At 40.1% G+C, this 11,947-nt stretch overlaps 2 protein-coding genes and 1 non-coding gene across 3 annotated transcripts; all 3 read left to right on the top strand.

The window, feature by feature from the left end:
• Positions 1 to 887: 887 nt before the first annotated feature.
• LOC112281506 (2-methyl-6-phytyl-1,4-hydroquinone methyltransferase, chloroplastic) lies at positions 888 to 3,258 on the top strand. The gene is made up of 3 exons (XM_024518105.3): positions 888 to 1,713; positions 2,392 to 2,698; positions 2,890 to 3,258. The coding sequence occupies exons 1-3, from the start codon at positions 1,070 to 1,072 to the stop codon at positions 3,043 to 3,045; spliced, it is 1,107 nt and encodes a 368-aa protein (XP_024373873.1). The 5' UTR covers positions 888 to 1,069; the 3' UTR covers positions 3,046 to 3,258.
• A 381-nt stretch (positions 3,259 to 3,639) lies between these two features.
• Positions 3,640 to 3,719, top strand: TRNAL-UAG (transfer RNA leucine (anticodon UAG)). Its single transcript has one exon. It is a non-coding gene; the product is annotated as a tRNA-Leu (tRNA).
• Positions 3,720 to 6,539: 2,820 nt separating this feature from the next.
• LOC112281858 (uncharacterized) lies at positions 6,540 to 9,492 on the top strand. Its single transcript, XM_090249724.1, has 7 exons — positions 6,540 to 6,705; positions 7,122 to 7,645; positions 7,882 to 8,052; positions 8,198 to 8,362; positions 8,606 to 8,905; positions 9,004 to 9,101; positions 9,224 to 9,492. The coding sequence occupies exons 2-7, from the start codon at positions 7,451 to 7,453 to the stop codon at positions 9,420 to 9,422; spliced, it is 1,128 nt and encodes a 375-aa protein (XP_090105850.1). The 5' UTR covers positions 6,540 to 6,705; positions 7,122 to 7,450; the 3' UTR covers positions 9,423 to 9,492.
• The last annotated feature ends 2,455 nt before the right edge of the window (positions 9,493 to 11,947 follow it).

Below are 11,947 nucleotides of genomic sequence, written 5' to 3'. Positions count from 1 at the left end.
ATGTGATAGGAATATAGATTGTAATTATGTGGAATTTACATGACATTGTACAATGGACTTCAATTGTCACCACACACTCACATGCATTAGGATTATTCTTAGAAAAATAATCCTAATAAATCTTCTTCAAAAATATGTGCATGCGAGTTTAGCATCCCTACATCCTAATATCCTCTCACAAAAATCTATCCATAAATAGGACAAATCAATGAACATGGCTATTGCTTTCATAGAACAACCTCAATTACATTGCTATTATACAATACATCAGAACAAAAAAAACTATGCTCCAACAGTTTAAACATCAACAATCCACATGAAAACTCCAAAGAATAAAAAATATACTGATGCACCCACATGCTCAAATAACTCACAAAATGCACCCATCTGGTTCGGAATTGTTCTATCCATGAATCAATTGACCCATCTCAATTCTATTCATGGATAAAAATAACTAAAATAAACAAATAAATAAAAAAACGACTCACCACAAAATGACCCCTCTTCACACCCTAGCAAATAATGTAGCTGCCAAGCTGGCACTCGGACTCCACGTAGCCCTAACTCAAACGACAATTATAAAGACCAGCAATGTGGCGCACACCCACAAAGCCATGTGCACTCAATCCTGACCAAGTTCCACTCTGGAATCTCCGTTACCCCTTATTGAAAGATTCACATACGTTTCAGTACATCATATACAAATACAGTATATACAAAGGAGGGAGTATTTTTGTCTGCGTGTGTTTTTTTTTGCTTTTCCTGTTAGTAAGTAGTTCTGTTCGTAGCCATCTCGTCCCGTTTTGGAGAGGGGGGGCTATTGTGTGGCTATGGTGGTTTTGCTCATTTAGCTTCTCCTAAAGCTGAGGTTTGTCACAGTCTGGTGCCGCATTGGCGCAGGAGAGCTCACACATCGCTCCCATTCAATCCATGCACTCCTGCCTCGGTGTCGTTTGCTTTCGGAGTCGAGGTCATAGTGGCCCCTGAGGTGGGTTGTGTAGGATTTGGGTGAGGATTTTAGCCCAGCGGAGGTTTGTGGGTGTTGGGCTTCGTCAGGGGGTCGGATAGTATGGCCTCTATGGCGGCTACTTCGAGAGTTGCTGCTGCTGCTGCGGCGACGTCGTCGTTGCAATGGCAGATGAAAGCTTCAACTGCCACTGATAGCAAGTCTCGGATGGTGCTAGCCCCTGTAGCTAAAGGTTTGGGCTCATCTTCTTCGCTTCATAGGGGCTTTTCCGCGGGTTTGTGTTTTGAGGGTAGGCAGAGACATTGGGCGGGAGTGCAGAGGAGGACAGTGGCTGTGAGAGCCAGCGGTAGCTCGAATCAGAGCTTGTCCAGGCCTGCGGATAAGCCTCGGTTTATCCAGCACAAGCAGGAAGCGTTCTGGTTCTACAGGTTTCTGTCGATTGTGTATGACCATGTTATTAACCCCGGGCATTGGACGGAGGACATGCGTGAGGACGCGCTGGAGCCCGCCGACTTGAACGACCCCAACCTGGTGGTTGTGGATGTGGGTGGTGGCACGGGGTTCACTACCCTGGGTGTGGTGAAGACTGTGGACGCCAAGAATGTGACCATTCTTGACCAGTCTCCGCACCAATTAGCGAAGGCTAAGGAGAAAGAGCCTCTCAAGGACTGCAAGATTATTGAGGGAGACGCTGAGGACCTGCCATTTGAGACCGATTATGCGGACCGATATGTCTCTGCTGGAAGGTATGGTCTCTTATTCGGGAGTCGAGACTGCCGAGTATCTCTGGTTTTCGTTCAAGTAGGTTGGTAGAATTGTGCCCTATTTACTTTCATGAATGTATTTGTGCTATCTATCCGATGGACGTTTGAATCTGATGAGAGTGTTTCAGTGTGATAGCTGAAAATTCCTCGTGATAATGAAATCAAGCTTCTCAGTGTAGTTATCTGTATATTGTAATGATATACGCTATAGAACATTGTGAGTATCGATTTTGTTGACAATGTGTTTGACTTATATCACCTTTCCATATGTCTCGTTAAAAACGAGAAATTATTGGGTGTGCTAGTATCATGGTCTGCAGTTTATGTCCCTGGGACGGCTCATTCATGGCCTTGAAAGGTGTCAGAAAGTTTAAATCTTCTGTATCATTGTGTAACTTGAAGCACTGTAAAACAGCGGGAGTGTTCTGGAATATTCCTACTTGATCTTTTAGATTCGATGACCTTTTGAAGTGATTATTGCACTGTTTTCATTTTAACTGATTTGCTTCCGCATCCTCGGTGTGATGTTACCCATTTACATGGATAGAATGATGTGTCTCGAGCTCGAGATTATTCTGTATATCAAATTCGAATGGTTGATGTGATTGTTTTGTTTTAGATAAATTCTATTCTTCTAACCATTGCTCTTGTTTCTTGTAGCATCGAGTACTGGCCTGATCCCCAGCGGGGTATTACAGAGGCTTACAGAGTATTAAAGAAGGGAGGAAAGGCCTGTCTCATTGGTCCCGTGCACCCAACTTTCTGGCTTTCCAGATTTTTTGCTGACGTATGGATGCTCTTCCCAACCGAAGATGAATATATGGAATGGTTCACAAAAGCTGGTTTTACTGACGTAAAAATCAAGAGGATTGGACCAAGCTGGTACCGAGGTGTTCGTCGTCATGGTCTCATTATGGGGTGCTCTGTGACTGGAATTAAGCCAGAGTCAGGAGAATCCCCACTCAAGGTAAGCCAAATTCGTGGCTATCTGTATTTGCCTGATTACCTATGGATTCACGCATGCAGATTCTAAAAAAAGAGAATCAATATACCTTTCTTTAACACCACTGCAGCTCATGCAAGGACTTCAGCTATTGAAATGTAGTACTCCACCTTTTCTTTGCTTAACTCATTGTGTTTTTATTCTGTGTTATGCAGCTGGGACCAAAGGCAGAGGACGTGAAGGGTCCATGGAACCCATTTTCATTTGTTTACAGATTCCTCGTTGGAGTGATCGCTTCATTGTATTATGTTCTTGTACCAATCTACATGTGGCTCAAGGACCAGATCGTTCCCAAGGGACAACCTATCTAGAGTGCTGCCTTGCGGTCCAATATTACCATCTTTCTGTTGGTATTGCAGTGAAATGGTTTCCTGAATAGTGCTGTTTAGGACAACTAGCGCATTAGTGCAGGTTTTGTTTCATAATGTAGGAAATTGTACACTTTTCATCTGCCTTGTAGCAGAAGCTTGTTTAAATAGGCGCTGGAGGTCGCCAACCTGAAACACGATTTCCTTCACACACCATATCATGTTGAAAACTTGGCATTCTAAACTTCTGTTGATACACGTTTTCCAGTATCCAATGATGTGGACTGGTGGAGGCAACTTCGATCAACTGAGGTGTTATGTTGCTGTCTTTACTCACTCTTTGCAGTAAAGAGTTAAGGTGATTCTGTACACCCGTCATGTCTGTTGAGGAAATAATCACCATGGTCTTATTAGCGTGTGTCTCGGCAACCATTTCAGCAAACTATGTTCCGTATCAAGCAAACAATACTACAACATATCCCCTATTACCAGTATTCTAACTTCTGACATAGACGAAGTCAGGAACAGGGGCCCGCAAAGTCCGTAAGTACTTTTATTAAAATCCCGTCGCTTTGAACATGTCAGGATCTTTCATCCGACGGTTTGGCCGAGTGGTCTAAGGCGCTGGATTTAGGCTCCAGTTCGAAAGAGCGTGGGTTCAAATCCCACAGCCGTCATACGACATTTTTGTTTTTTTCTTTATGCTTCTGCTGCAACATCGATTTCGTTCTGCAGGATGTCAGAAACTTGTGCGGGTGCCTGGGATACTGCAAGCGATATAGTGAACCGTTGTGCTTTTGCAAGTTACAATTCACGTGATATGATATCATAGTAATCTCACACGCCCGCGCCAGGGTCCCTTCGTCACACCTGTTGCTGGATATTTTTTTCTGCGCTGTTAGTTGGGTGAAGTCGACGAAGCGCGAAGAAGCCATGAACAGCTCCGGTGCAAGCGGCTTGCTGTCAATTGTGAGTTGAAGAAAACTATACTTTCACAAGTTGAGTAATTGCTCGATTAAGAAGCGCGAGGTTATGTCCCGAGGCACCTCTTCAAAGCAGCTACTTAGCTTTGAAGATATTGAACCTTTTCGTACATACCGACAAGTGGGTATTCATACGATTGGGCCACACAAGCATCCATGAAGAATGCAACTAGCCGGTCCCTTTGTGAAATAGCTCGTCATCGGCACAAGTTGAGGCAACAATTTCAACACATTCCAAGAACGCAGAATAGACCAGACCCACCTTCCATCGACACGAATCATGGGCTATACAACCTCCAACATTAACCAGTTGCGGATGGCCCAAACGATTGAATTCCAGGCGACGTGCACGAGAGATTTAAATGATTTCCGTCTTCAGCATGAGCTTGTCAAGTAATATTCCCCAAGTAAACCCAGTCAACCTATTCAGAGGAAGCTTTGATTCTCGGGGATTGAGGCGGGATTATTCAGAATCATCGGCCAGACCTCAGTGTGATCCACTGCTACCCCATTCCGCCCCAGGCACGATTCGGGTGTCTAATCTTATCGGATAGGAGCTAATGGGAGATGCCTACACCGATTCCAACGCCGCATCAGATAAATTTCGGCGACGAATCTCAAAGCCGAAGCAACGAGAAGCGCACGCAACAGGCACGATCATCGCTGCGGAGGAACTTCTTCTGCTGGCGGGATTTGTAGCGTAGAAGAATCAAATGAGCCTTCATTGGTGCTTCGGAGCAGCTTTTGTTTTTTTACGGGCAGGGAAATGTCATCTGGGCAGCGGATGAAAAAGTGATGACGTGTCTGTCGTGTCATCAACCACGCTGTCAATTCATCCTCCACCTGTACCCCGCTGGACGCATCTTCTTCTGCTGCGGAGTACATTCGTTTCCGACGTGGCATCGGCCTGAACGAATAAAAGGACATATCTTACTTTTTTAAGGTTCTATTGAAGATGTCGGTCGTTTGTTGGACTCGGGAAAGTATGTGTTATCTATTGGATCATGTATTCTTTTATTAACAACAATACTGGTGATGTAAGTTCGCTCCATACACCAGTGTTTTCTATGAGGGAGGAATGTGATAAAATATTCCTTTTGTCCTGAATACCCCAATCTTTATAAATATATATATATATATATATATATACATATTCCCCTGAAAAATTCAATGTTGAATGTAATTTTGAATATAATGTTGAATGAAATTTTCATGTGTTTGAATATTTTAGACAGTGAATTATACTTCCCTTATATGGAATTGCAAAAAACTATCCTATATATTCAAGAGTTATTTTTTGTATTGAATAAATTACATATGTTATGTCATACCTCTCTATAGATATCACACACACACACACACACAATGTGTGTGTATATATATATATATATATATGTATGTATGTATGTATGAAAATACATACATACATACACATATATACACATCAATTTTTGTATGTCATAAAACTGCATTTGCTACTGTAGTCAATCATTTGAAGCTTAATGAAATACAAGCAAAACAAAGAGGAGGAAAATCATGTCCTTTTCTACATTTAGCATAAGAAGATTGTTTTTTTGTTTGTTTGTTTTTTAATTTTTTCATGTTGTTCCCCTTTTTATCAGGAAAGATCACACAAAAGGGAAGGGGCACGGCCTGGATTCAGCCTCAGAAGGATCAGAGGATAGAACGGGCCGGGCCGGCGGTGGCGGCGGCGGCGGCGGCACAATGAACTCGACCCGCGGCGAGGCTGACGTGGCTCCTACTCAGTTCAATGCCTCCTCGTCACCTCCTCCCCTGGGCCTCACTAAATCACGAGAAACAGAAGGTGATGAGAAAAAGAAGATAAAGAAAAAGAAGGAAAAGGAAGGAAGGAAGGACACAAACTGCGGCGGAATCCTCCAGTTCCAATAGGAAATCCATGAACGTGGAATTGGATCACGACCAAGTTCATGATGGAAAGAAACACACACACGTTCACATGCTCACACACTCACTCTCAGTTAATAGCATTCATTACCTTCGATTCTGTTGGATTATTCGTCGCAATCTTTGCTCATCTCACCCCAACTAAGATCGTCGAACCATTCGCAGCGAGGTTTGTTTCCACTCGAAGACAGCTCTCCGGATGCTCGGAAGCTGATAATGTGGGTTCATACCAGCACAAAACGACAAAACAGAAGTATAAAGGAGAAGAAAAAGACGACGAAGAAGAAGGGAAGAAGAGGAATCGTAGCGCGGCAAGGACAGTCTTTGATGCCAAAGACACTGCCCGATTTTGGCTGCCATCTTTCCAGTGTTTTCGTGCCGAATGTGGTCCTATACAATGAACCAGGCACCAGGGTCGAGAAAAATCACACCTTTGGGAGCTGACCCAGCTGCCCGAAATAGTGCCTCGCACTCTCTACTTCCTCACTCGTTGCTGCAGCGGCCTGGTCGTGTGTTATTATTGCGCTTGAACGCTGAAATCGGCAGATTTAAGACGGCCCCCACTTTGCATAACCGAAGGAGTGGGTCTTTCATTCGTGTCCTTGTAGCTCGATCTCGTCCAAGCCTGTGCAAATTTTTCTGCTTTGGTTGCGAACTTACGAGTCCAGGACCGGGCTGTTGAGTTGCCTTCACGTCGGACGCTAGTTTCTGTGGAGTTGGCAACGAGTTCCGAGGCTTGGTTTGCGGCACTTGGGTGTTGCTTCTAATCTTTGTTTCTTGCATTTGATTGTCTGGTTCGAATGTGTTTCTGTTGGTGGAGTTTTCGCACTTGTGGAATCGTTTTTGAGGTTGTTTGTTTGATCAGCTGCTGGTGTCTAGTTTTCCATGTTGACATGGAATGTCCGTGTCCGCGGGCTCTTTTTTTTCCAATCCCAATCGGGTTTTGTAGTTCTGTTATAGAAAACGGATTCATTGTTGCTAAAAAGCAGTGTTAGGGGGAAGATTTTCAAGATAATGAGGTTCTGAAGAGCTCCAATGTGATTTAACGGCGTTAGAGTTCCTATTTGGAGACACGTGCTTAGGAATGGTTGCTGGAGGAGATTTTGTTTTTGTTTTTTTTTTTGTCTTGTTTCGAGTTCATTTGGCTAACAACAGTGTGTAATTCCACAGGACACGTTTGAGGGTGACGGAAGAGATCTTTGCTGCGAAGCTTTGAGTTTATAAGGCAAACATTGCGCTGAGCTGATACCACTTTCTTCTTGATGACCATCGGTGATAGTTGTCAGAACTGTGTGCTCAGCAACCCATCACTCTCGACTTTGGAGTTTTTTTCTGCCATCATTGTAGACGTGATTAGTAAGTTCGCTTGATTTTTTGAGGTTGCGTGCAATTCCAATTTAGTACTCTGTCGAAACAATATAAGTACTTCAGATCCGTCTTAAAGTGTAGTTCTGCATCGTCAGTGGACTTCATAGCGGCTAGAATAAGGCAGAGTAGCTATGGGGAGTGAAGGGCGGGTGTTGAGATACGGTATTATCGGAGTGGGCATGATGGGTCGGGAGCATTTGTACAATTTGGCTGCATTGCCTGGTGCTATGGTGGTAGCCGTGGCCGACTCTCACCCTGGCTCTCTTGAAGCAGCTCTCGCTGCCACCGCTGGGCTAAAATCTGCTACACCTTCTCCCCCACTTAAGGTGAGAACAACCCACGCACTCCTAAGGAATCAATCATCTGACACAAAAAAAACATTTTCCTCAACGATGGATTACTCAATTCTTCGCAGGCTCTTTCTTCACTCCATTCCCCCCCTGTCATCGCTTTCGCGTTGGAAGATTTGGCAGGTCATTGTGTTCACAACTAAGTTTTCGTCTGCTGAGGTGATTGGCCTTGAAGTAGTGCTCATTGCTCTACCTTCCCAATGTGTGCGCAGGTCTTCACACACCATGGCGCGTTGCTGGACAGTGGGATGTGTGACATTGTCGTCATAGCCACCCCTAATATGACGCACGCGCGAATCCTGCTGGATGTTCTTGCCCATCCCAAGCCGCATCACATTTTAGTGGAGAAGCCTCTTTGCACCACTGTTGAAGATTGTCACAAGGTCATCACTGCTTCCTCTGGTTCTGCTGGAGATCTTTGCTGTGCCTTTGTTTAAAATGTCACTCAGTATTCCGAAATTGGGCTTCATTTATTGTTATTTGTATATTTTCCGCCCACCCACAAACTTGGGTATTCAAGTGATACAGGTGTTAGAAGCAGCGAAAGCAAGGCCGGAGTTGTTGGTACAAGTAGGATTGGAATACAGATACATCCCTGCGGTGGCTGAGCTGCTGGCTAAAGTGAAGCAAAACGCGGTGGGGCGCGTCCACATGGTTGCAATTCGTGAACACCGGTTTCCATTTCTAGTGAAGGTATTCGCATGTATTCACACTGTTTTCAGCTGCTTCGGATAGAAATCTGGGCGTAGATTTTTTATTTTTCTATTTTTTTTATTTTCTTTTTTTCTTTTTCTTTGTCGTTTGGATAGTTTGGCAACAGATCTTGGAAGAGGGGGCAGGTTGAGAACCCTGAGATTAACACATTCCACCGAAGTAGTGTTTGCGGTAATTGTACGTCTTGGTGCTCTAATCGTGTGACACTATTACTCAACACAGGTTAACAACTGGAACCGCTTCAACAAGAACACCGGCGGCACTCTTGTGGAGAAATGCTGCCATTTCTTCGACCTTATGACACTGATAACAAACTCTACTCCTGTGCGAGTCATGGCTTCTGGAGCACAGTCTGTGAACCATCTGGACGAAAGATACGAGGGCAAGGTCCCAGACATCCTGGACAATGCTTACGTGATAGTGGAGTACGAGAATGGGTCTCGCGGCATGTTGGATCTTTGCATGTTCGCAGAAGGCAGCCGCAACGAGCAAGAAATCTGCGTTGTGGGGGGTTCCGGAAAGGTACCCTTCGGCAACCCCAACCCAGCAGCTTGTGAATCTTCACCCAAAAATTATCCAAAATTTCTTCTTTTTCTCAATGGTCGACTGTTCTCATGCAGGCAGAGGCTTTCGTTCCAGACAGCACTGTTCGTCTGGGCTCTCGCAAGGGTGGCAGGGAAGGTGTGCAGTGTTACGAGGTTCACGACGAGAGAGTCAGGTGAGCATCCCTTCAATCTCCCGAGTGCTGCTGCAAAACCAAAATTGTGTCGCGAGCTTCACCTTCACGCTAACCCAGCTCCCCCATGTTGCTGATCTCGAATTCTATCTCACCTTGTGAAGGTTTGAAGGGCTTCACCACGGATCCAGCTATTTGGAACATATGGAGTTTGCAATAGCAGTGCACTCGCATGGGAGCAGGCCACCCGCTGTGGGCTTAGAAGCAGGTTTGATGTCTGTTGCAGTGGGAGTGGCTGCTCAACAGTCCATCCTGAAAGGTAGATTTGTTTTCATTAAGGAAGTAATCAACACACAAACATAACCTGAACCTCCACAATTAGGCAAAAAATGTACCAGTACTATTACCCATTATTTTATTTTATTTTCTTTCACTTGATCTTCCTCCATTAGAGGTATTATGTGGAGCAATCAATCGTCTGTACTTACAATTTATGACACAACCGAGGACTGAACCGCAAACATTAAACTGCAACGTCGACAACACCTGGTTTGATTGTTAGATATGCTTGTGTATGAGTAGTGCATTTGTATGTGTACCGAACTTTCTGGTGCATCTCCTTCTCTCATGAGAGAGCGAGGAGACAAAATTTTGTATTGAAATCTGAAACATATTTATATCTCACATGGTGTTGAATCATTAATTAACAGTAACTGAATGAAGATTGATAACATATATATTTAAGTATATCTTTTTGGATTTCATTAAATTACAAATTACAAATTGGAAAATCAAAAGATTATGTAGAGGGAAAAAGAGTTCTAACTTTTTGTTAAAGTTGATACTAATCACATTCTAATACTTGATGGTTCTTGTTCTGATACATAGAAACACAAAGCTAATGGAGTTTTTAAAGTAAAAAAAAAATGATACATTATTAAAATAGAGAAGAGACTTTATTCATTATACTAACTAGAACAAAAGTAGTTGCAAGCTTAAATACGTGGAAAACATTAGGAAGATCATGATGTTTGTTTAATCCTACTTAATAAATACATTAGAAATAATATAATACCACAGGTTCAATCTTACTTGATCTTAAATTAAGTGTAGATGAAATTAATGAACATATTAAATTTCATGTGGTCTTGAAGAGATGTGCCACAAATACAAGTTGTTTTTTTCTACAAAAGATATATTTTATTATCATATTAAAAAAAGAATTAAGAAATAAACTGAGTAGTTTTAAAATTTTGTATACATAGAACTATAAAATATATAACATGATAGATTTTTTTTCATTGCATATTAGGTATAAATTATTTATATTTTATTTAAAGATTATATTTATAGAGTTTAATTTATTTTCTATACATTTTTTATTTTTATTTTTATTTTATTGAATTTAGAACTTTTATTAATATATATCTTCTAATAAATTCTTGTTCTCACTATTTTTCTTTTGTATCTTCATATATCTAACTTTGTTTAACTCTTTTTGAAAATTTACAATTTGAGAGTTAGATTGAAAATTTTATTAGACTTCTAAAAATTATTTTTTCTTTTCTACTTCTTGTTTAAATCTAAACATTGATTTTGTTTTATAACATTTTATACAAAACCTAATAAATATCATATCCTATTATCAAAAGTTCTATCAACATTTTCTTTGGACTATATTATGTGTATTTATGGTGTGATTCTTAGGTTTTCAAAAGACAAGGAATTTATCTTGAATTTAGATTTCTAAGACCTCAATTTTTAGAATTGAATAGATAGTTTTACCATAAGATGATTTATATAAGCTATATCTGTAAGGACTTTTTATCCAAAACTATTTTACTTAAGATAAGGTGTTGGAATTTAAATAGTATATGTCTAATCTGAATAAATAACTATTCTTTTCATTCCAAAAAAATCTTAAGATCTTACTAGCCATAAAAAAACATTCAAATTTTAATTTAGCTTTTAAAAAGCTCTACGTGCTTAAAATGTTATAAGCCAAAACTTTATTTTAATGAAATAACTCATTTTTATAGATTTTAAAATTTTAATTAGCTCTATAAATTCAAATCCGTTTCTGATTTGCAACTTTCTTATATTTTATATGACAAATAAACATTAACTACTCTTAATTAATTACATTAGATGGCTTCAAGATTAATCTATAAATATAAGTATTTATGAATGACTCCACATTGTCCATAAAATATTTTATGTGAGAAAAAATAAACATGCATATCTTTTATGGTCAAGTACTATTTGGATGTAAAATATAGTTGAAAACCACATCTAATATAAAAATTCCAACTTTTGGCTATAGATTGTTTTAAGATCTTAAGTTTTTTAGCTTCAAAGCCTTTCTTCTTATAGCAATAGGATATAAAATTTATATTTGATGTTATATATATGTTGCTACATAATCAAAATATTTTGAAAGATTTATTTAGCTTTCTAATATTATAAAGGAAAATCTTCAAATCATTAATATAAAAGAATTAAAAAAAAATTTAGAATCCTAAAAAAATATTTTTTTGTTAAAAAATATGATATTTTTTTTTGTTATTTGTTTTTGAATTTAAGTCAAATAATTTTTCTTTGTTACTTGCTTTTGATAGATTATTTATATCCTATTATCAAAGAGAAGGTATTTAAATTAAGAATACCAATTGTTGATGCATTTAACAACTCATATATATTAGTAATTTGATTGCAACAACATAAACATTCTCTTTTATAGAAATATCATTATAGCTTCTATTTTTTTCATTACAAATATTAAAAGAGATAATACTCAATGCCAAGCTTATTTTAGCAATGAACTTCAATTTGTTCTTGTATTTTACTTCTAAATCTCTAAAGTTTCTTGTTTTATTACTATTGTTTTG

This window comes from Physcomitrium patens, chromosome 4 (assembly GCF_059467195.1).
Source record: "Physcomitrium patens ecotype Gransden chromosome 4, ASM5946719v1, whole genome shotgun sequence".
NCBI lineage: Eukaryota > Viridiplantae > Streptophyta > Bryopsida > Funariales > Funariaceae > Physcomitrium > Physcomitrium patens.
The sequence above is the reverse complement of the archived record's forward strand: the minus strand, read 5'-3'. Positions and strand labels throughout refer to the sequence as shown.